Source organism: Rhinopithecus roxellana, chromosome 5, assembly GCF_007565055.1.
Source record: "Rhinopithecus roxellana isolate Shanxi Qingling chromosome 5, ASM756505v1, whole genome shotgun sequence".
In the NCBI taxonomy this organism is placed as follows: domain Eukaryota; kingdom Metazoa; phylum Chordata; class Mammalia; order Primates; family Cercopithecidae; genus Rhinopithecus; species Rhinopithecus roxellana.
The window spans coordinates 38,921,251-38,946,785 of NC_044553.1; the positions used below are offsets into that span (position 1 = coordinate 38,921,251).

General features: G+C 42.7%; 1 protein-coding gene across 3 annotated transcripts in view; it reads left to right on the plus strand.

Moving 5' to 3' along the window:
* TMOD2 (tropomodulin 2) overlaps nucleotides 1-25,535 on the plus strand; it is a 66,195-nt gene that overhangs the window by 7,683 nt on the left and 32,977 nt on the right. Inside the window, exons 2-7 of one of the 3 annotated variants that reach the window (XM_030930666.1) lie at nucleotides 8,543-8,737; nucleotides 10,716-10,872; nucleotides 15,941-16,063; nucleotides 18,552-18,638; nucleotides 21,476-21,606; nucleotides 23,203-23,310. In XM_030930666.1, coding sequence (XP_030786526.1) covers nucleotides 8,612-8,737; nucleotides 10,716-10,872; nucleotides 15,941-16,063; nucleotides 18,552-18,638; nucleotides 21,476-21,606; nucleotides 23,203-23,310 — 732 coding nt within the window. In that variant the 5' untranslated portion in view covers nucleotides 8,543-8,611. Of the gene's footprint in view, nucleotides 1-8,539; nucleotides 8,738-10,715; nucleotides 10,873-15,940; nucleotides 16,064-18,551; nucleotides 18,639-21,475; nucleotides 21,607-23,202; nucleotides 23,311-25,535 lie in introns of all 3 variants that reach the window. The other 2 variants (XM_030930667.1, XM_030930668.1) reach the window with 2 other exon arrangements.

Below are 25,535 nucleotides of genomic sequence, written 5' to 3' on the forward strand. Positions count from 1 at the left end.
TCCACAGTATTTCTTTTGTTGTTGTTGTGGTTGTCGTTGAGATGGCGTCTTGCTCTGTCACCCAGGCTGGAGTGCAGTGGCGCGATCTCAGCTCACTGCAAGCTCCGCCTCCCGGGTTCATGCCATTCTCCTGCCTCAGCCTCCCGAGTAGCTGGGACTACAGGCACCCACCACCACGCCTGGCTAATTTTTTGTATTTTTCATAGAAACGGGGTTTCAATGTGTTGGCCAGGATGGTCTCGATCTCCTGACTTCGTGATCCGCCCACCTTGACCTCCCAAAGTCATCTCCACAGTATTTCTATATTTGTTTTTTAAAAATACAGCCTGGGCAATGTAGCGAGACCCTATCTCTACAAAAAATTTAAAAACTAACTGAGCATAGTGGTACACTAACCTGTAGTCTCAGCTGCGGTCAAGGGAGGTGGGGAGAGTATTGAGGCAAGAGGTTCTGTTAAGCCCAGGAGTACAAGGCTGCAGTGAGCTGTGATCACACCATTGCAGTCCAGCCTAGGGAACAGAGTGAGACCCTGTTTCTAATAATAATAATAATAATAACAACAACAACAACAACAACAACTAGCTTTTCCCCAAATCTTCAAATCAAAGTTGTGCTCCAGGAGGATGCAGGTTTTTTTTCTCCTCTGACTTTGAGACCCCAGTGGTACATTGACACAACATAGGCAATTTGTTTTAACAGCTACTGTTACATAGTATTAACATGTTATTTTAATTAATTAATGTATTTTCCTACTGAATTATGACATGGTACTTGTCTTCTGGGAGTTTGTAGTGTAGCTGGAGAGAGAACCATACATGCAACATACATGAAAAGATAGCAAGATACATCAAATTGGTGATGTAGGCATACAGATTTAGAGGAAGAAGAAACTTCTGTGGGCTTAGATGATCTCAGAAAGTTCCATCACAGGGAGAAGAAGCAGTGGATAGAGTGGAATGAGCCCTGGACCTGCGGGTTCATTAGAGCTCATTTCTTTCACATGACATTTGTTATACAATATTTATTGGATACCTACTTCAGATCAAGAACAGTGCTGGGAGTCAGGATTTTGTCAGTGAGTAAAACTCATACAGCCCCCCTCCCTCACAGAGATTAGCAAGGAAAATAGAGATAAAGCAAGTAGTTGTAATAAAGCCAAGAACTGATGTGATTAAAGGGGTACATGGAGATGGGGAGTGACCCAGACATTGTCTCCAGGTCCAAACAAGGCTTCCTTGAAGAAGTGAAGCTTGCATGAGACTAGGGGCTGAGTATGATAGCAGTCAGCCAGACGGGAGTGGTGTGAGAGTGTTCTGAGCAGAGAGAACAACATAAGGCATGATCCAGGCATTGGAAGTGGGCCAGGAGGCTGGAGCCAGGAGGAGATGGGGAGTGCAGCGCAGGATGAGGGTGATGAGAATGACAGAAAGACAGACTGAATTTGAACCTTATCCTCAAGGCAGCGGAAGCCACTGGAGGATTTTAAGTAACTAGAGAAGAGCCCTAATGGATCGGGAGGGGATAGGGCTGACATGGATCAGGAGGCTGACGAATGGATCAGGAGGGGATAGGGCTGACATGTGGGCAATGCAGATGAGTGAAGTAGGTGGATTCTCAGCACGTTTAGGTGAGGACAGGATTTGGTGACTGATGGCTGGAAAAGAGACGAGAGAAGATGTCAAGGATGGCTCCCTGGTTTTTTGGCTAATTTCCTGAAATGGGGCATTCTGGAGAAGGAAATGATGAGAACACTTCTGACATATTTGAGGTGTCTGAGGCAGCCAAGGAGAGATGCAGATTAGACAGATGGAAATATAGGGGCCTAACCCTCAGGAACAAAGTCTAGGATGAAGATACAGATTTTGGAGTCTCCTGGATATATATTATAATTAAAATTTTGGAGGCAGATGAGTTCCTCCAGAGAGAATATGTAGCATGAAAATAGAAGAATTTATAAGATGAGACCCTGAAGAATGCCAATATTTAAGGTGGAGGAAGAAGAATTGCTAAAAGAGACCAAAAAGAAATGGTCAGAGAAATAGGAGAAAAACCATCTATGTTGCTGTATTGAGCAATCTTTAAGGCCTCTCTCAGTTCTGACATTCTGTGGTCCTGCAGAACCGGGATCTGAGCCAGGTCTCCAAAGCAGAGCACATACATAGGCCATGAGAATAGAGAATGGCATTCCAAGTAATATTATATCAGCCAGCATCCTGACGAGAAACAGGGGATACACTCAGACTGAGTAACTTGAGAAAATTTTAATAAAGAGACTATTTACAAAGATAGGGGGAGGATTTAGGGAATCCAACAAGGCAGAACTCTGGCACCAGCTGCCACAAGGACCCCTGACCACCCAAGGCCTGAGGCCAGCCAGGGGCAGGCAGCTGTATGGAGAGGGCTGTCTCTTGGGAGATGTGACCTTCTGGACCCAACCTCCTCCTCCCCTGCTCTCCAGTTTCCTGCTAGTGCCTCCTGTGGGCCAAACAGAAGCCAGATAGGAAGGAACATTGATACAGTCTAAATAGATCATCTTTCTGGAGCAGCAGGGGAGTGGATGTGGAGGGGCAAACAGAAGACAGCCAGAACAATCATCCTGGAAAATGGAAGTCTTTGGGTAAGAGGGTATGTTCCTTCCCTAATGCTGCTGTAACAAATTAGCATAAATCCAGTGGCTTAAAACAATACGAATTTATTCTTACTGTTTTGGAAATTAGAAGTCTGAAACACATGTCACTGGACTAAAATCAAGGTGTCACAGGACTGTATTCCTTTCTGAAGGCCCTAGGGTAAAATCCACATCCTTGCCCTTCCCAGCCTCCAAAGGTTGCCCACATCCCTTGGCTCATGGCCCCTTCCACCATCTTCAAAGCAAAAAAATTGCATGACACTGACTCTTCTGCCTTCCTCTTCCATCTTTTAAGAGCTCTTTGGATTACGTTGGCACACCCAGATCATCCAAAATGGTCTTTCTCTTTTTAAATCCTTAATCTGGGCTGGGCATGGTGGCTCACACCTGTAATCCCAGCACTTTGGGAAGCCGAGGTGGGTGGATCACTTGAAATCAGGAGCTCAAGACCAGCCTGGGCAACATGGTGAAATCCCATCTCTACTAAAAATACAAAAAAACTAGCTGAGTGTGGTGGTGCATGCCTGTAATTGCAGCTACTCTGGAGGCTGAAGCAGGAGAATTGCTTGAACCTGGGAGGCAGAGGCTGCAGTGAGCCGAAGTCACGCCATTGCACTCCAGCCTGGGCAACAAAAGTGAAACTCTGTCTCAAAAAAAGAAAAAAAATCCTTTATCCTTAATCTAATCACAACTCATTTGTTGTGCCATGTCAAGTAACATACAGATGTGAGGAATAGGAGGAGGACATATTTAGGTGGCTGTGATTCTGCCTACCACAGAGAGCAAATAAACCATTTTAGCTGAAGTGGGCTCCCCAGGAAAGTAATGAGAGAGAAAACAGGAAGTGCAGGTTAAAGCCAAATCATGGGAGCTTTAGAGCTAGATTGTCTGGATTTCATTCTGTAGACAAGAGGGAGCCATTGTAAGTTCTTAACCAGGGAAGTGGCTTGTTAGCAGTGTTGAGAAAAATGATCCAATTATAGTGTTCTGGGCGGCTTACAGGGAAAACCAGAAATCTTTCAAGATGCAATCAGAGTAGTCCAGGCATGAAGGAACAAAAGTCTGAAACAAGAGTGAAAAAAAGGGGTGGTGTGAAAAATGTTATGCAGTAAGGACCTGCAGGAGGTGCTGACCGGCTGGACTCAGAAAAAAGTGGGAGAATCTGAAGCTGATATGAGTGTTGGGAGTGTCTGACTGGTAGATTAATCTACACAGCAAGTCTATTTTAGAGAAAAATGGGGAGTTTAGGTTTAGTTACGGAATCCAGCAATAGAAATCCAAATAGAGGCTGGGCACTGTGGCTCATGCCTGTAATTCCAGCACTTTAGGAGGCTGAGGCAGGAGGATCACTTGAGCCCAGAAGTTCAAGACCAGCCTGGGAAACATAGTAAGACCTCATCTCTGCAAAAAAAAAAAAAAAAAAATTTTATTAGCTGGGCATGGTGACATGCACCTGTAGACCCAGCTACTCGAGGGACTGAAGCAGGAAGATCACTTGATCCCAGGAATTGGAGGCTGCAGTTAGCTATGATCAAGCCAGCCTGGGCAACAGAGTGAGACCCTGTCTTTAAAAATAAAAAAAAAAAATTCAAATAGAATCTTAACAACTCTAAGATACCATTGATTATAAAACTCTCCAGTATTTTATGTACCACTAAGAAAAAAAGGCTGGCAATCACAATATAATATGTTTTCTTAAAAATACGAATTTTTGGCTGGGCACAGTAGCTCATACGTGTAATTCCAGCACTTTGGTAGGCCAAGCTGGGAGGATCATTTGAGCACAGGAGTTGGAGACCAGCCTGGCCAACAGAGTGAGATCCCGTATCTTCAAAAAATAAAAAAATAAAATAGCCGGGCATGGTGGTGCACACCTGTAGTCCTAGCTACTCAGGAGGCTGATGTGGGAGGATTACTTAAGCCCAAGAGGTCAAGGCTGCAGTGAATTGTAATGACATACAACTGAACTCAAGCCTGGGCAACAGAGTGAGACCATGTCTCAACAAAAATTAATACTTTTTACTTTATTGAAAGAGCTGTTTTTGACTTCCACATAGGTTTTTTGAAATCTTTTTTACTGAAGTATAAATGACATACAATAAAGTGCACATATCTCAAATGTACAGTTTGATAAGGTTTGACATATGCATGTATGTGTGAAACCATCACCACAATCAAGGTAGTAAACATATGTAACATCCCCAAAAGATTCCCCATGCCCCTATATCATTCCTCTCATCCGTCCCCCCACCACCTTTCTCCCATGCCTAAGCAGCTCTGATTTCTTTCCGTCATATAGACCAGTTTACGTGTTCAAAAATTTTAGATAAATGGAATCCTGCAGTGTACATTCTTTTTGGTCTTCTTTCTCTCATTACAATTATTTTGAGGTTCATCCATGTTTTGTGTACATCAATAGTTCATTCCCTTTTATTGCTGAGAAGTATTCCATTTTGTGGATATACGACAATTTATTTTTATTTCTTTATTTAGGGATAGGGTCTTACTCTGTTGCCCAGGCTGGAGTGCAGTGGTGCAATCATAGCTCACTTCAGCCTCAACCTCCTGGCTCAAGCAGTTCCCCCACCCCAACCTCCCAAAGAACTGGGACTACAGGCATGTGCCACCATGCCCAGCTAATTTTTAAAAAAAAACTTTGTAGAAATGGGGTCTCAACTGTGTTGCCCAGGCTGGTCTCAAATTCCTGGACTCAAGAAATCCTCCTGCCGCAGCCTCCCAAAGCGTTGGGACTACAGGCGTGAGCCACTGCCTGGTCACAATTTGTTTTTTATTCATTTACTATCATTCAGATTGTTTTCAATTTTTGGCAATTACAAATAAATGTCCTATGAATATACATGGATTTTTAAAATCATGTATCTCTCCTGTGCATACATAAAAGGGGAAATGTAAGTGAAATGCATTCATTGGTTGATATTCTTAAAACTTCTTCACACTCAGAGTCCAACATTTTAGATCACTATTTTACTCATCCATATCTGGTTCTTTTCCACATAATAACTTCCTCTGTGCCACCTAGTGGTAATTTTAAAAATCTGTAAAACACAAAACTAAAACTAAAAGCCATTGAACTGGGCACTTAAACTCACTCTGTGATTATGTGGAACTCTCCTCATCTGGACCTCTCTTTGGGAGTGCTGCTAAAGATACCTGCATTGTCACCTGCCCACGATTGTCTGCTTTCTAAATTTTAAAAGAGTATTCCACAGTTGTCCCTGGGATTTCCTTCCAAGTCCTTGACATCCACTCTGCTAGTTTTGAAGCTGGTGCTTTTGATATTTAGATACAAGCAATGACAAGTACATTTTTACTGCTGCTGGGACAACAGTAATTGTAGGACACCATCAATTCTAAGACACATCTCAATTTCAGAATGTTAAATGTGGCAAAGTGTGCATTTTAGACTCCATTAAGTAGGGTAGTTCAACCAATTCATTTGATGGATAAGGGCCATCCTTGTCCTGTGTGATGCAATAATTTAGTGGTAGCTGGCGCCAGAACAAAGCGTATAGATCCAATTGGTTTCTCTGACTTTAGTAGGATTTTTGTTTGTTTGTTTACTAGAATATAGTCATTAAAACTTAAAAAGAAAAAAAAAGGAGGGCTGGGAGACCTCATCTCTACAAAAAAAAAAAAAAGTTAAAAAATTAGCTGGGCATCATGGCACATTCCTGTAGTCCCGGGTGTGGTGGTGCACACTTGTAATCCCAGCTACTCTGGAGGTTGAGGTGGGAGGATCACATGAGCCCAGGAGGTGGAGATTGCAGTGAGCCGAGATGGTACCACTGCATTCCAGCCTGGGCGACAGGGAGACCCTACCTCTATATTAATAAATAAGAAGGTGAGCTAATGGAAAAGAGCGTTGCATTGCGTGTGAAAGGAGTATCGACACAGAAGCCACAAACCTGAACATTGTGAGCAGTTGAATTCACAAAGGAAAGGGAACACTATTCTAATAGCCCTTAAGAGGCCCACCTGCAGCCAGTCTCATTCCTTGCCAACTCGTTCTTCATTCTTATGATTTGAAATCATAAAAAAAGATTGGCGTGTTCAGATCACTCCCCTACTTTAAGAAGCTGTGGTGGCTTGCCATTCCCAACAGAATAAAGTCCAGGTCCCTTAGCAAGGCACGGAAGGAAGGCCCTTCACAGATGTCCCATCCTCTTCTTTAGTTCTTTCCTCTCCCTTCCTCCATGAATCCCCCTGTCTCGCCACGCTGCCTGCTCTACCAACATATCATTTACTCTCTTATCCTGTACCCCTTTGTGCTGTTCCCTTTTCCTAGAATGACACTTGCCCATCCGTGTCCACCTTATGACCTCTTCCTTCAATGCTTAAATACAACCTCTTTTTCACAGTTTCCCCTCAAACTTCCCCTACTTAGTGATTATTTCCCCATGTGTTTTCAAACCTACTTTATACATTATGTCTAATACTTATGGCATTATTACTGTTTGTGTATCTGTCTCACTAAGCTGTGATCTTGGGAAAGGCGTCATTTTGAGATATATATATATATAATTTTTTTTTTTTTTTTTTTTTTTTTGAGACAGAATCTCACTCTGTCACCCAGGCTGGAGTGCAGTGACACCACCTCAGCACTGCAGCCTCTGCCTCCTGGGTTCAAGCAATTCTCCTGCCTCAGCCTCCCAAGTATTTGGGACTACAGGCACATGCCACCACACCCAGCTAATTTTTGTATTTTTAGTAGAGACAGGGTTTCACCATGTTGGTCAGGCTGGTCTCAAACTCCTGACTTCAGGTGATCCACCTGCCTCAGCCTCCCAAAGTGCTGGGATTACAGGTGTGAGCCACCGTGCCCGGCCTCCTCATGTGTTTTTAAACCTACTTTATACATTACATCTAATACTTATGCCATTATTGCTATTTGTGTGCCTGTCTCACTAAACTGTGATCTTCTTGGGGAAAGGGGGCATATCTTGTTTATCTTTATATTTCTGTTTTCTAGAACTATGCCTGGCAAATAGTAGGTATATAACAAATATTTATTGGGCTGAAAGATGTGATTGGTGGTAATACCTCCTAAGGAGAAACACAGTCAGTGAAGTACATTACTGTTTCTTGAATATTATCTTTCTAAGGAAGATCTGTAGAATCCTCTACAAGGAGGAAGGGATTGAGTAAAAATTGCATTTGGGGTGAAAATTTAGAAGTGAGGTAATATAAAAAATAAGGGTTGAGAGAAGAACAGTCTAGGGGTATAAAGAATGAATAGGTAGAACGAAAAGGAAATGAGACTAGAAATAGAATGGAAGACAAAGCCAGGAGAAAAATAGAGAGAGTGCTCATGTGGCCAGGATTTTAGAATCGCACTTAGTTTAATTGCAGGGGAGTTACTGGACAATGCTTTCTCACATAGATGTTCCAAACTCTCGTTCCTGAATGAATCCCATTTTGTATTCTTCACATCACTCTCTCCCTGAAAAGACACAAGTATGCTTCTTACAACTGCCTTACAATTAGTGCATTGTTCTCCCGTTTTTCTGTGGAGAGCCAGGAAAGGCAGAGTAGTATAATGGAAAAGCACCCACTACGCTGGGAATCAGAAGGCGGGGCCCACCCATCCCAGCTCTGTGACCTCAAGCAAAGCACTAGGCCACCTTCACCTCAGAATTGTCATCTATAAAATGGGAACGATAATACCGGCTTGGGCTTCCTCACAGGATTGTTGTAAAGATCAAGATAAGTGAAATATGTGAAAACACTTTGTAAGCTGTCAGGTTGTTCTGCAAATGAAGGAAATACTACCTTTTTGTTGAATTATTCATTCAATACAATAGGCTCCATTGGAGGCATAGTTCTGTCTCCTGTTAATAAGTCTTATTTACAAAATGGAGATTCTTTTTTATTGTGTTTCTTTTTTATTAGCAGTATTCTGAAGTCTCAGGAAACTGGAGCATTTAAATGTGTGCGGCCCATGAGAAAGGCATATAAGAAGCCATGGCACTCCCCTTTCAAAAAGAGCTGGAGAAATACAAGAACATTGATGAAGATGAGCTTCTTGGCAAACTCTCAGAAGAGGAACTGAAACAGTTGGAAAATGTTCTGGATGACCTAGATCCCGAGGTTAGTGACATGGAACTGAAGCAGAGTGGTTGATGATAGTATGGATAAATGGCATGGCTTGGTCCTTAAACAATGGTAGAAAGCCCTTAGCTCTGAATGCACATTTTCTTTTTTTTTTTTTTTTTTTTTGAGACGGAGTCTCGCTCTGTCACCCAGGCTGGAGTGCAGTGGCTGGATCTCCGCTCACTGCAAGCTCCGCCTCCCGGGTTTACGCCATTCTCCTGCCTCAGCCTCCCGAGTAGCTGGGACTATAGGCGCCCACCACCTCGCCCGGCTAGTTTTTTGTATTTTTTTAGTAGAGACGGGGTTTCACTGGGTTAGCCAGGATGGTCTCGATCTCCTGACCTTGTGATCCGCCCGTCTCGGCCTCCCAAAGTGCTGGGATTACAGGCTTGAGCCACCGCGCCCGGCCTGAATGCACATTTTCTTTTCTTCCTCTGATTGGTTCTGGGTCACCTGTGTTTACAAATTCATAGAGAACCTCATAGCCACTACAGTGTGATACAGCAAATGTATTTCTCAAAAAACAGCCTAATGTAAATGGGGGGAAATATTTTCCATTGGTTGAGAAAGGACTAGTCTGACAGGGTAAAAAGAAGGAAAGAGGAAAAGAGAGCAAATCTTACTGAGTTTTTTCTGAGTCATACATTTCTCTGGGCACAGAAGCCCTTGAGGTAAACTATATTATCCCCATTTCATAAATGAGGAGATGGACATGGAGAGGTAATTTATATAAGATTCAACACTGGTAAGTGTCAGAGATGGTGTTTAAACCAGGTTTTAAACCCCAAATGCGGATTTTTTTTTTTTTTTTTTTTTTTTTTTTTTTGAGACAGAGTCTCACTCTGTCACCCAGGCTGGAGTGCAGTGGCATGATCTCGGCTCACTGCAAACTCCGCCTCCCAGGTTCAAGCAATTCTCCTGCCTCAGCCTCCCAAGTAGCTGGGATTACAGGTACATGTCACCATGCCTGGCTAATTTTTGTATTTTTAGTAGAAATAGGGTTTCGCCATGTTGACCATGTTGGTCTCGAATTCCTGACCTGAGGTAATCCCCCCACCTCAGCCTCCCAAAGTGCTTGATTACAGGCATAAGCCACCACAGCTGACCCCAAATGCAGATTTTCAAAAAATATCTAATTTCTTTCAAATGCACAAATAATGTGAACTCTTTGATGAACTTATAACAATGAATAGATTAGACTGACTATAATCATGATATCAAGTTCAATGGAGTTTCCAATGTTTTTATGAATTCTTGAAAAGCTCAGTCTCTTGTTGTATTGTTTGTTTAGCAAGCACTTTCTTCATACCTGCTGGTATGATCTTAAACTTAGAATTGGAGGCATCCAAAATAGTGATTTTACTATAAATAAAAATGTAACTAAAACAAAATTATGTATATGGTATTCCGATACATCAGATACTTTGGATATGGTGTTTACTTTTAAAAATACAGGTATTCTGTTGTTTTTTTGTTTTTTTTTTTTTTTTTTTTTTTTTTGACTTAAGGAAGGAATCGCAAAGTTTTATCAAGCAGGCATTAATATCATTGTAATAGTTACTTATCAGCTTGGCTGCTTCTGCAGGAGAGGGGTTCCCCATGTTGGCTCCTTGTTAGAGTCTCATGTTTCTGCCTGGGAGCTCCTTGGGTGCAGCCCTAGCCAAACCTAAGCGTGATCTACAAGGAAAGAGGTCTTTTGCCTCCGTGTTCTAGGAGGCAGCTTCAGAAGACTCAGAGACTGCTCTAGCCATCTCTGCGCTGCTTGAGCTCATTGGGAGCCCGCTGTCAGCCCAGAACATTAGAACAAGTAAGGCCTCAGAGATGTCCCAGAGCCCCCAGCCCTCAGCTCACATGCACATTCTGCCTAGGTATCCTTCCTGCTTCCCCAGCACATAGTGAATCGGGGTGGAAGAGGAAGTAGCAAAGTACAGGCCGGCAGACATCTTCCTTCCTGCTCACACCTCTGTCTTGTCAGAGTGCCATGCTACCGGCTGGATTTCGACAGAAAGACCAGACACAGAAGGCAGCCACCGGCCCCTTTGACCGCGAGCACCTCCTCATGTACCTGGAGAAGGAGGCTTTGGAACAGAAAGACAGAGAGGACTTTGTGCCCTTCACTGGAGAAAAGAAAGGTAAGGACCACAGGCAGAGCATCTTGGAACGAGGCACTCTTTTTTTTTTTTTTTTTTGGGGGGGAATGGAGGCTCTCTTAATTAAGAGTACCTCTTTTATTTTATTGTCATGGAGGGTCAAGCAAGGGAACTGTCCCGGAAATGGGAAATAAGCCATGAACTGGATTCAGTATTTACTTTATTGTCATGGAGGGTCAAGCAAGGGAACTGTCCTGGAAAAGGGAAATAAGCCCATGAACTGGATTCAGTATTAAAAAGAATCATGGCTGCAAGACACATGTCATTCTATACTGGGCCAAACCCATAGGAAATATAACACCAAGAGTGAACCCTAATGGAAACTGTGGACGTTGGGTGATAATGATGTCTCCATGAAAGTTTATCATTTGTAATATATGTATCGCTATGATATAGGATGCCATTAGTCAGGGTGGGGTGAGTTGGGGAGAATACATTGAAGGAAAAAAGAAACATGATCAAATATATAGGCTAACTGCTTAGGGTGTGATGGTTCTCAAATTAGTTTATTGAAAAAATCTCAAACCCCAAAGAAAGTTTTGAAAATGTGAGATGGTGTCATGCCTGAGAGTTTCCTAGGCACTGGTGTGTTTCTCTTAGCCTGGTGCTTTACCAACTTTGGAAGTCCCTCAAGGCCTTTCTGCTCCATGTCCAGGATGGCTGTAGCACTGCACCTCTAACCTTAGAGGCTACCATTAAAGTTTAGTGCAGTCATTCATACATCCATCATCTACTGAGTGCCTCCTCTGTGCAGAGCCTTGTGGCCGGATGCTAGAACCACAGGCAAATAAGACCCTGCCCTGTCCTCAAGGAGCTTGTAGTCTAGTGAGAGAAACAGGATGACAGAGCTAGGAAGGCTGTGAGGAGCAAGGTGATGTTTTTCCATTGCCAGGACTGAGCTCTGAGCCAAGAATAGGGAACCCTTCTCCTTAGCTCCCGACCCTGTGCTCCCTTGGGAGGAAGAATGACTATCAATAGCCTGTCCAGCTTCCTCAGCTATAGATGCTGACTTGACCCCAAAGATTCTAATGGAATTGTTGATAACCTCACAGCAATTACAATCTTTTTATAATACAAATCAGATCATGTTGGCTGGGCGCAGTGGCTCACACTTGTAATTGTTGCACTTTGGGAGGCTGAGGCAGGAGGATCACTCGAGCCCAGGAGTTCAAGACCAGCCTGGGCAACATGGCAAAACCCCGTCTCTACAAAAAATACAAAAATTAGCCAAGCATGATGGCACACCCATGTTCCCAGCTACTTAGGAGCTGATGTGGGAGGATCGCTTGAACCCAGGAGGTCAAAGCTGCAGTGAGCCGTGATCATGTCACTACACTACAGCTTGGGCAACAGAGTGGAACACTGTCTTAAAATAAATAAACAAACAAACAAAATCTTGGCATTTCCCTTCTTAATGTCTCAAATCGTTACTGTGGTCTTTAAAGTAGATATAGCCTCTATCCACCTCCCTACCTGCATCTGGCCTTCCCTTGCTAATCCTCAGGCCCCACTGTCTTCATTCACTTCCCTGAACCTGCTGAGTTCTTTTCCTCCCTCAGGCTGGTCTTCTCATGGACTCTTCCTTCTGACTCATGTCCCCATTTTTCATATCCTAAGGGTCTCAGCTCAAATTTCAGGGCCTCGGGCTTTCTCTGACCTCTCTTCTTTCTACTATGACAGCTGCTTATTGCTTTCACAGCAATGTAACAATGTTTATCACTTTATTTACTTTGGTTTTTGCATGTTTTCATGTGATAGGGTCTTTTTTTTTATCCTGCCACAGAAACTGGCATGGGAGGCACTTGGTAAACATGGGTTCAAGTGAATGGCATCTCAGAAATCTGTACTGCAGCAGTGGGAGCAGGAGTATCCAGCTCCTAGTTGGCATGAGGCAGAGTGCTACTGCCTTGTCTCACATAATGCGCAGGCTGCTCTCTGTATTGCACACATTCAGTGGGTCACGCACCATTGAGAATGTCATTAAGAAAGTAAAATTGGGCCACGTGCGGTGGCTCACACCTGTAATCCCAGCACTTTGGGAGGCTGAGGCAGAAGGATCCCGTGAACCCAGGAGTTCAAGATTGCCATGAGCTATGATCCTGCCACTGCACTCCAGCCTGGGTGATAAAGTGAGATCCTGCCTCCAAAAAAATAATTAATAAATAAAGTAATTGTGAACAGTTACAAACCAGGCAAATAATCACGGATTACTGTGAAAATATGGAGCTGTTTCTATAGCTGCATAGTTGCTATTGGTCTAATTTAGTTGTGAAAAAAATTATGTCAAATCTTCAATAAAGTCCCAATTAACATCAAGTAGTGACAGCATAATAAGGGAAAAGCTGTTATCTTTTGTTCTTAGTGTAGAGGTCTTAGGAGTGGCTATGGTAAATTATCTCATGATCAAGATTGATCTCCAGATGGTTGGTGGGAGAGTTAGGAACGTAGGAGCTGTCTGAGTAATAGAGATATAAAAAGGGTATACAGTTGCATAGTTTAGCTTAGGAGAAGGTTGAGAAGTAGCACAATTGAATAAAATGAGCAGGGAGCAAGTTTTATAATCAGAGCAGCAGAGCAGAGTAAAGAGTATGCAGGGCCCCCAGAAGGACCAGTGAGACCATCCAGGAGCAGCGGGAAGCTGCTATGAGGTCCTCAAGAGAGGCTGCACAACCTCAGTGCTGAATACTATGTGCTGGCACACCTCAGGTTCCTGAGCTAGATTTTACTCTGGTGCAGAGTTTTGCTTAGAACTTGTTATTTGGTTGGACCTCCAGGAATGGCTTTGTATCAGCAGTTCTCGTGAATACCAATAGCTGTGTACCTCGTGTTTAGTACCAGGAAAGAGGAACTTAGAAAATCCTATATTAGGTTGGGCACAGTGGCTCGTGCCTGTAATCCCAGCACTTTGGGAGGCCAAGGCAGGAGGATTGCTCGAGCCCAGAAGGTCAAGGGTAAGTTATGATTGCACCACTGCACTCCAGCCCGGGTGAGGGAGTGAGACCCTGTCTTTAAAAACAAAAAAATAAAGAAAGAAATCTTATTTTGACTCTAGACCTAAGATCATCTTGGCCAGAAAGAAAATGTTTCAGGCCATAGATACTAGGAATATTAAGTCTGAGATGAACCCCAGTATTTGAGATGTTACTGATTAGTTGATTTCTTTTTCCATTTTCTATCTTCTGGCCATCCTCCTACTTTGTTTCCCAGTGTATTTTCCTTCCTTCTGAGAAATGTGGCGGCTAAAGTGATCCCAAGGCAGGAAGCAGGATGCATGTCAGTGATAACGACCTTGTTGCCAGGATGCCCCAGACTGACCACAAGCAGTGCCTTTCTTTCTTGTCTTTGGAGTGCCCAGCTCTGACACGCTCCTGTTTACTCATCCAGCCATTTGACAATATGGTAAAACAGGAAATACACAGCCCTTGTAATCAGGGAAGTCTGGAGAGTTCTCATGCAGGAGGGTTATTGACTTTGGGTTGGACCCTTTCCTTTCCCATGGGAGTGGGATAAGCCAGCCTAGCCAAGGAGACCTGGAGAGAACTTGGGTCCCAATGGGCTAAAACTGGAGCCAGATGAGCCTTTAGGGAACTCTAAAAATCAAAATGGAAGAGAACAATTTCAAAGATTATGCCCAAAAAGTAAGACCAGCTTCAAAAAAGAGAGAAACCAAGAGTCAAAAGCTGGGAAGAATTAGAAAGGAATATGAATGCTCTGGGGTGTTTTGATCATGGCTCTAGAATGTCCTGGGTGCACGTGTGGGAAATGGATTTGTTGGCGTGGATGGAAGTTAGGAGCAGGAACTGTGCCATCCTCCTGGGTACAGCAATGTTATTTCATCAGTCCAGAAGTTTGAGCTGGGAGTTAGGGATTCGATATCAGCATTTTCAGAAATGAGTGGGGGACAAAATAAATGGAATCTGACTGACAGGATGAAGTGGGAGATGGCAGCAGAGGATGCATCTGTGGGAAGCACAGAATGCCTTGTTGCTCACAGACCCCCACTATCTATCTCCAAGTATAGTGACCCTGATTTTTCCTTACAATCATGCCTGCTTTGGTGACTCTAGACTGGTAGCTATGTCCCCGGGTCACTACACTAGCCCACCTGACCCCAGATGTGGCATGCTAGTTGTCTGCATTCCCAATTTAGAGGAAGTACCCCAGGGGCTCGCCAGTTTGTTACTCAGGAACCCCGGTGCTGTTTATATGAACCTGCTTTTAACATTTGCAGGGTCCAAGACAAGAATACAAATAGAAGTCCACATACCACATTTTCCAAATGTTTAAAGGCTAACAAACCATTAAAATATGCTGTATCCTCCTTTAGATATACCTAGAAGGCCAGTATTCTTGGACTTCCAAGAGTTCCATGCAGGGATATTGATCTGTCCCATACTGCCAGGGCCTCAAACACACATGTTGGACACCCAAGCCCACATATCCAAGCTTCATCCAGGCTCCCCCACAAATAGCCTCCCCTTGACCTGGGGGTACACTCCCAGCAGTGTGACCTGCCTTCAGGAGGATAGACATAGGAAGGGGCTTATGGAGGCCCTTGAGGCAGGCACGGGGCTCTTTGGGCAAGACATTCCAGGGTCCTAGGTTCCTGAAGTGTGGTCTAGAAAGTGGCCTATATGCTAGATGGGAATATCCCTTTGGCCTCATGGTTTCTCCCGAGAGGTGCAGCCACAGGAAGACTAGTATGGGGTCCTCTAAAGTGCACGACTCAGTGCAGGACCTCTCCTGCCCAGACCCAAGGGCAGTACCTCCAATAGCAAAGGGGTAGAAGCCACCATTGCCCTCTGTGTTTAAGGACTATAGTCTCAGATCTCTGTGTGGCAGAATGCAGGATTCCTCCTGCAGTGTTCCTTCCCTCTGACAGTTACTTATCGATGTTGGCACCATCCTGGCCATACAGGAATCTCAGTTGGATGTGAACTGGCTTAATCATATGGGTCTCAATGGCCAGAACTGCATTCTCTGCTCAGTCTAGTTACCCTACCAATAAGGCAGTAGTACTCAATATTTTTGTTTTTCTTCTGATTTAAAGGGAGAGTCTTTATCCCTAAAGAAAAGCCTGTAGAAACTCGTAAAGAAGAAAAAGTGACCCTTGACCCAGAACTGGAAGAAGCTTTGGCCAGTGCCTCTGACACCGAACTCTATGATCTTGCAGGTTAGTCCTGAACTCTGGGAACTTTCCTGTCTAGCTCCATGACCTCCCAGCATGCACTGGCACCCATGCCAGCAGCCTTTGAGCTTCTCTGTAGGTAGGAGAATAGCAGGTTGACACCAGCCATTATGGAGCTGTCAGTCTTAATGCAGGTGACTTAACCTCTCTAAGCAAATGTTATTTTGCTCTATTTCAGCTGCAAATAATACCCATCCCGCAAAACTCAAGAGTTACTGTGAGAAATTAAAGCAAACAAATATGAAGGAGTGTTGAGAACTTAAAAAATAAAACAATGCCAAGATTTTGTTTGTTTGCCACCCTCAGTGGTGATTTTGTTCCAAAATTTATTTATAGATTATCTGAATTTTAGATAAGAAAGAGTGTCGTGTATTGCCCATGTTATTGTGGCAGATAGAGAGCAGAGAGAAAGTTCTTCAAGAGAGTGGTAGTTGACCTGCAAGACAGCGCCTCTTAGACTGGCTGGGTGTCAGTGTGGTCACCATCCAGAGTCTAGTTCCCATCCCTAAACTGTGGGAGCTCTGGACTGGAAATCTGATCTTATCAGTATACATGGAAGTAGTCAGATTGGAGCAAAGTGGTGGGAACTGATCCATTAGCCCAATTCACAGATAACAGATAAAAACGAAAACCTGGCAATGGGAGCCAAATTGTAATTAGAAGTTACTTGGTGAGCATGGAGCCAGAGCAAGAAGATGTGTTCGTTGTATGGCCTCAGTGTTTATCAAATGGGACATCTTCTCCTTCTCCTGTCCCCTTCACAGAGACACAGTGACAACTTCTTTTTTTTTTTCTTTTTTGAGACAGAGTCTCAGTCTGTCACCCAGGCTGGAGTGCAGTGGTGCAATCACTGCTTACTGCAACCTCTGCCTCCCGAGTTCAAGCGATTCTCCTGCCTCAGCCTCCCAAGTAGCTGGGATTACAGGAGCCCGCCTCCACGCCCAGCTAATTTTTGTATTTTTTGTGGAGACAAGGCTTCGCCATGTTGGCCAGGATGGTCTCGATCTCTTGACCTCGTGATCCGCCCACCTCAGCCTCCCAAAGTGCGGAGATAACAGGCATGAGCCATCACGCCCAGCCCACAGTGACAAATTCTTTTTTTTTTTTTTTTTTTTTTTGAGACGGAGTCTCGCTCTGTCCCCTGGGCTGGAGTGCAGTGGCCGGATCTCAGCTCACTGCAAGCTCCGCCTCCCGGGTTTACGCCATTCTCCTGCCTCAGCCTCCCGAGTAGCTGGGACTGCAGGCGCCCGCCACCTCGCCCGGCTAGTTTTTTTTTTTGTATTTTTTAGTAGAGACGGGGTTTCACCGTGTTAGCCAGGATGGTCTCGATCTCCTGACCTCGTGATCCGCCCGTCTCGGCCTCCCAAAGTGCTGGGATTACAGGCTTGAGCCACCGCGCCCGGCCCACAGTGACAAATTCTTATTTATTTAACAAGAATTTGTAAAGCACTTAGAATGGTGCCTGACACATAGAAAGTCATTTAATCTTGGTAATAAAGTATAATTATTATCCCTGTTTTACAGATAAGGAAACGGAGACTCAGGCATTTAACAACTTCCCAAGTCACACAGTTTAACATGTGTCAGAGTCAGGATTCTTGACTGCTCCCAAGTCCCCCTCTTCACCGGGTCCTTGCTAGCTCTGACCATTTGCCCTTCCTTGTGCTGTGCCAGCTGCTTCCCTCCTTCAATATGTAGCTTACAGTACAGCTGATGAGCATCTCAGAGGCACTCCTCTGCCACCTGTCAACAGATTATTATCCCTTCTGGGATCCTTCTCCAGATGGCCAATGTCATCTAGAATTTCATTAGCAAAGGGAAATCTGCATAGAAGCTGCAGGTTCAGCCCAGCACTGCGTTCGTTCTTCCCCAGTGTTGTTTCCTGCATCCTACGCTGCCTCCTGGTGCAAGTTCTGTGTAATACAGGAAGCTGAAAATCTCAGTACGCTTAACTGACCTTTTATTGCTGATGTTGCTTTTTTTTCCCCACCCTGGAATGCTCTAGAGACAATTATATTTGGTACTGAGAGATGAGGAGGCTGACATTGAAAGAGGCCTCTGGAAAAATATATGCAGTCATCTATATAATGTTAGATCTTGAAAATCATTAGTCTCAGTCCTACCTTCTCATTTTACAGATGAGAAAACTGAAAGGTTGAGTCTATTTAACTAGGAGGTCTAGGCAGATTTTCAGTAAATTGTGGCCATAACTAGGCCACCGTTCCTCAGACCCTAAATGGTTCTACATGTGGAGATGTAGAAAGACATGAAGATTACTGGTGGTCTTGAAAGGAGGGTTTTCAAATAAGTGTGTTTAACACTATACATGTACCACACACTGTGCAAGGAAAGAAGACTCAGGGACTTACATTTATGATGTAAAGAATTGTTCTTCAAGGGGCATATTAACAATGTGGACATCCTCATGTGCTTCTCCAAACATAATGCTCATTTGTTGACTGTCTGTTTTTAGCTGTCCTTGGAGTACACAATTTGCTCAACAATCCAAAGTTCGATGAAGAAACAACCAACAATAAAGGTGGCAAAGGGCCTGTCAGAAGTAAGTTGATGTGGAATCTGTAGTTTTGTAAAGCTTTGGAGCCTCCAGGGTTGCTGGCAGGAGAGAGGCCTGTTGACTCTTGCAGGCTTTGCACTCTGTCATTTGGCTAGGATACAGAGCAGCTGGCAATGAAAGCGCCACCTGGCGGTGAAACTAGTACAAATCAGTGTGTGTTGCCCAGAACACTTTCTTGGTAGGTCTGTTTAGTCAGAAGATGAAATTGTTGATATATGGATCTGCATTAAATGATATAATCCATATTCATGAAAAAAATGCTGATATGAGATTGCTTAGTCATCACAAGATGCAGAGTTTCATGTTCCTAAGGATGTTTTAATCAATTATGGCAGCTTAAATAAGTTACCTTCTCTATTTGAGTGTCTTTTTGTCTCAGTAATAGAGCTTATCGTTAGAATTTGAATGCCCACTTCCCTCAGTTGGCATGAAAGACATGCTGGCATGGACTTACGTGCACAGGACATTCCACACCACCATCTTCTATGCCAACATTTCCTGTAGCAGTAAACAATTAATCAGACTTTTTTATTTATTCATTCGTCAGTCATCCACTAAATACCTACTATGTGTCAGGAATGTTCTAGGATTAGGTACAAAGATGAAAATGGTCCTTGCCCAAAGAAATTTATCTGTCTGGGGTAAGGAAGGACCAATATTCAGGTCATTTCAATACAGTGTGACCCATATGCTTTGAAAACTCATAGAAAATTACAGCTTTTTTTTTTTTTTTTGAGATGGAGTCTTGCTTTGTCACCCAGGCTGGAGTGCAGTGGCGCGATCTGGGCTCACTGCAACCTCCACCTTCTGGGTTCAAGCAATTCTCCTGCCTCAGCCTCATGAGTAGCTGGGACTACAGGCGTGTGCCACCACACCCAGCTCATTTTTAGGATTACAACTTTTCTTAGGTTAATTTTATTTTATTCACTTAATAGAGACTTGGGAGATGCTTTCTAATCTCAGTAGTGTATATATGAAATATTATTTATAGTGGTAATTTAGACACACAATGAGCAATATTCCTTTTATTTTTTGAGATAGAGGCTTGCCCTGTTGCCCAGGCTGGAGTACAATGGTGCAGTCATAGCTCTTTGCAGCTTCCAGCTGCTGGACTCAAGCAGTCCTCCTGGTCAGCCTCCTGAGTAGCTGGGACTACAGGTGCATGCCACCACACTCAGTTAATTATTTTTATTTTTATTTTGTAGAGACAGGATCTTGCTATGTTGCCTAGGCTAGCCTTTCTTGTTTCTTATACTTATGGATAAAAAATGCTCATCCTTTTTAGCTTCAGCATCAAAGGGTAACATTCTGACAATGTTTGCTGTTAACAATCTGATGCATAACCTTCTGGACATTTATACATGCACATACACACAAATATTAACTTGTCTTCAAATTGTGGTCTCTTATCAGTACCTATAGGTTTCCTTCATTCTTTTAATGAGTAGATAACTTTTTTAATGGATACATAATGAAGATCCTTTTTTTTTTTTTTTTTTTGAGGCAGGGTCTCATTCTGTTGTCCAGGCTGGAGTCCAGCGTCACTACCATGGCTGACTGCAGCCTCAGACTCCTGGGATCAAGGGATTCTCCCACCTTAGTCCCCTGAGCAGCTAGGACTACAGGCAAAATTACACCTGGCTAATTTTTAAAATTTATTGTAGAGACTGGGTCTCACTATGTTGCCCAGCCTGGTCTCAAACTTCTGGCCTCAAGCAACTCTCCTGCTTCAGCCTCCCAAAGTGCTGGGATTATAGGTGTGAGCCACCATGCCTGGCTCATGAATAGATTCTTTTAATGAATAGACAATGAGTTGTTATGTGATGTTGCTATACTTTATTTACCCATTTTCATATCGATGGACATTTTATCATGTTTTGCTGTCACAAGTAATATATCAGGGAACAGGGAATATCCGTGAATATATATCTTTATGTATCTGTGCTATTTTTGTAGATAAGACTTCTGTAGAATTGCTGGGTCATAGAACATGCACATCTTAAATTGTGATAGATAATGCCAAATTACCCTCCCAAAACATTTGCATCAGATGACATTCTCACTTACAGAGAAGTAGGAAGATGCTTTTTCCTCCACATTGTTGCCAACTCCAAATGTTATCTTGTTTCACACTTGTTTGTTAATGAAATGGTATCTCCTTTCTTTATTTTGGAGCTTAGTTACTTTTTTATATTTTTGATTGAGTGACAGATTCTTCTGATCGTATTATTGGTTCATTTTTAATTGGGTCGCCTTATTGATTTCTAAGAGCTCTGTGTATGTTGGGATGTTAATCCTTTGTATCTCTGTTAACTTCCATTCTTCTGTTTTATCGCTTTCTCTTCCCATACCTTCCTTAAAACTAAAGCTCCAGAATAGAACTCAGAGGAGGGTAGGGTATGATCAAGAGGCCAGAGGGGTATTAGAGTTTGGGAAGTGAAGACTTATTGTGGTGTCTGATTTGTATCTCAGATCCTGAAGTCTAGTTAGTATAGTCTGACAGATGTCCATATGGAGCAGCAATAACTGCCCATGGATATTTTGAACATTGGAGTTTGCTGCAGGGCCTCCTGAACTTTTGGCTCCATGCAGTGTTAGCCCCAGGGAATTCTCATTGCAGTTGAGAAACACCAGCCTTCCAAACTGTGACTCAGAGCTACACCACTCCCATGCTTGCTCAGCTGAGGATAAACCTACTGTCATTGCTATTAAAGTCTTATTGGAATCAGAGCATATGAAAGAAATGTCATTTTTTGGGAAGTTGCCACTGATTTTGATAGGAGAGACTTTGCATTTTTTTAAAATGAAAACTTGTGTTTTAGATGTTGTCAAAGGTGAAAAGGTAAAGCCAGTATTTGAGGAACCACCCAATCCCACAAATGTGGAAATAAGCCTGCAGCAGATGAAAGCCAATGATCCTAGCTTGCAAGAAGTCAACCTCAACAACATTAAGGTATTTCATTGTGATTATCATCAGTCACTTAATTTATCATGAGGTCAGAAAACTTACCAGAGATGACCAATTGCTTGTTTTCGCACCTGTTTGCAGTTCTTTGTAGTCACTGAGTTGGAGTCAAGGTATCCTATTCAAAAGAAGTGGGTTTTGGAAAACAGTGATTTCTATAATTATTTGAAAAGAATCACCGTACCTGAGTTAAGCGTAGTACATTAGTTATATCTATTGCTGAGTAACAAATTACTCCAAAACTTAGAGGCTTCAAACAAGAGACATTTATTATTTCACACACAATTTTTCAGTGTCAGGAATCTGGTAGTGGCTAGCTGGATAGTGTGGCTTAGGGTCTCAAATGAGGTGACAAGGAAGTTGTCATCCAAGGCTGCAGCACCAGGCTTGCCCAGGGCAGGAGGATCCAGTTCCAAGACGGCAGATTCATGTGGCTGTTGGGAAGAGGCCTCCATTTCTCACCATGTGGCTCCCCAGAGCAAGTGATCCAAGACAGAAAGATGAGAAAGCAGGAAGCCACAATACCTGTTTTGACCTGGTTTCTGAAGTTACTGAAGATGTTGTTACTCCCACTTTATTCAATTTGATAAGTCATGCCACTCTCAAAGGGGAAGAGTAGAAGAGAGAGAAAGAAAGAGAGAGAGAGAGAGAGAGAGAGAGAGAGAGAGAGTGTGTGTGTGTGTGTGTATAAATATTACTGAAGTCTCTTTTGTTTATTATTTTTGGGCCAGTGCTTAGCATTTAATAATAACCAACTTTTATTGAGTGTGTACTATGTGCCATGTCCTTTACTAAATACTTGGAATTTATTATCTCATTTAATTATTAGTGGGACTTAAAGAGTTGTTAAGGTCATAGAGCTAGCCTATAGTGCAGCCAGGACTCTTCTCCACTTCTAACTGCACCCCATATTGTATCCTTCCCCAGTGGTCATTACCGTGGTAAATGATCTAGAAAAAGGACTAAAAGATGAATAAGATTTTTTCAGTCTTTACTCTGAAAAATATTATACTAGGAGAAAAACACTAAACAGATAATTATAACATGATGTGGTGAGCCCCTAAATGTCATTGAATTGCAAGAAAGAAAAATTTTAATGCTACCTAGGAGATCCAGTAAACAAAGGTGATGATATTACATATGAGTCTTGAAAGATGAGTAGGAATTAATGAGAGAAAATGACAAAAGGAATTTCCAGGCTAAAGGGAAAGCATATGTAAAGGTCTGGAAAAGAGAAAGACTGTGGTATATTAAAACAATGGCAAGTGTATCAGTCTGGCTAGAATATAGAGTGAAAAATAAAAAGAGGGAGGTGTAGTATGTGCATACTTTCTTGGTAAGGGAAAACAGACAGACGACACTTAAGAGGTACCATCGTGGTAGACTAGATTCCCCTATTGGACACTAAGTGGTGCTGTTGGCTCAGGATAGCTTGGTTGCTGAAGGCTAGGTAACGACCCTCATTTAGAAGGGATATCATGTATTTATCTACACACATATGGTATTTAAAGGTTGTGGATTCTTACCTTGGCAAAAGTGTGCCATAGAATGGGTCATCAACTAGCCATGTCTTCTCTGTCTTAGAACATTCCAATTCCAACCCTGAGGGAATTTGCAAAGGCTCTGGAGACCAACACTCACGTGAAGAAGTTCAGCCTGGCCGCAACTCGCAGCAATGACCCTGTGGCCATTGTGAGTAGAATTCTTAGAAATATAACATGAAGTTATTTAATCCACTGGAGGCTCTATTTAATTTGTTTCATTAGCTAACAATTTTTTAGATCTGGTAAACTTACATTCTACACAGTTAATGAGCAAAATTATAGTTACAATGCAATAGTAAAACTTCAGAACCAAACTGTCAGATGCTTTAAGTTATCTGGAATTTTGTCAGCATTACAATTTTCAGAGAAAGAAACAAGATAAGTTTGGCATTTAACTAACTGAATATTTAGGGTTCGTTCTGTGCTTAGGATACATTTTCTAAAACTTTGGCATCTGCAGTCATTGCATATTATGACCTTAAAATCCTTCAGGAACTAGGCACCTATAGAAATATTGAAAGAGCTGGGCGCAATGGCTCACGCCTGTAATCCCAGCACTTTGGGAGGCCGAGGTGGGTGGATCATGAGGTCAGGAGTTTGACACCAGCCTGGCCAATATGGTGAAACCCCATCTCTACTAAAAATACAAGAACTAGTGGGCATGGTGGCATGCGCCTGTAGTCCCAGCTACTCAGGAGACTGAGGCAGAAGAATCACTTGAACCCAGGGGGCGGAGTTTGCAATGAGCTGAAATCATGCCACTGCACTCTAGCCTAGGCAACAGAGGGAGACTGTGTCTTAAAAAAAAAAAAAGAAATATTAAAGTATATTTTAATCTTTGAAATGGATTAATGTGTGTCTAAAATATCTTAGACAACGAAATCGTGAAGCATTTTGTGTTTGACACCTTGTTAACCAGAATATGAAAAAAATAGCCAGCCGGATGTGGTAATGCACAACTCTGGTCCCAGCTACTTAAGAGGCTAAGGTGAGACAATTGGCTTGAGCCCAGGAGTTCTAGGCTGCAGTGAGCTATGATCGCACCTCTGCACTCCAGTCTGGGCAATAGAATGAGATGATTGATCGATCGATCGATAGATAGATACATAGATACATAGATAGATAGATAAAAGAAAAATAGCCAACTAAAAGTTCTGTTCTTCCTATACATTTTAGATAATTTAGCCAAATAAGGAATTCCCTTGACCCAGGTAAATACTTACGCCATCACTATCATGATTTTTATTCTTCCTATCAATAGCCAATTAATAACTCCTATTAATAGCTAATTTATTGAGGAATTAGTAAATACCAGCACCGATCTTTGTGCTTTCCACACAGCATCTCATCCATTTGTCACTGTAATGCTATGAGTATATACTCTTATTAGTTCCAACTTTAACAAATGAGAAAACAGCCTCAGAGAGGTTAGGTAAGTTATCCAAGGTAATAAAACCAGTAAACGGCAGAGCCAGAATTCACTACCAAGTCTTTCTGGTTCTACAACCAGGAAGTGTAACCATCAAGCTATGCTAGATTTACACACAATGACTGGCTTTCATACATTTGCTAAAATATGTCACTTATCAAAAGCCTGGGCATCAACCTGTTGTTCTGTGGCATTTAATGCTCAGCCCTTGAATCAAGTTAGAAAAACAAAAGTTGGGCTGGGCATGGTGGCTCACACCTGTAATCCCAGCATTTTGGGAGGCCGAGGTGGGCAGATCATGAGGTCAGGAGATCGAGACCATCCTGGCTAACGTGGTGAAACCCCATCTGTACTAAAAAATACAAAAAATTAGCCGGGTGTGGTGGCGGGCACCTGTAGTCCCAGCTGCTTGGGAGGCTGAGGCAGGAGAATGGCGTGAACCCGGGAGGCGGAGCTTGTAGTTAGCCGAGATCACACCACTGCACTCCAGCCTGGGCGACAGAGCGAAACTCCATCTCAAACAAAAAAAAAAAAGAAAAGAAAAGAAAAACAGAAGTTGTCTTGACTTGATCTTTTGATTTAAAGTAACTTGCCTTTTGGAAGATCTAAAATAGCATTTAAAACATGACATGAAAGTAATGACTACCTATCATGGTCCTGGCACAGAATAGCTGTTTGAAAGTACTTGTTAGATAAATGAATGATCATAACCTCCAACCTCTAGCAATAGAGAAAATTTCTATGGTGATCGCAGCAAACTTGAAATAAGCACTCATGTAAAAGAGGAACCAGGCTACAAAAATCAATGTTTTTACCAGCAGTTATTACATATCTAAATCTGTAGATTGAAAGCAGTTTTGAATTTGAAACCTGTCATTAAAATAGAAAGATAGCAGAACTAGATAATTGGTAAGGTGAAATGAGCAGTTTAAGGATTCTTATCA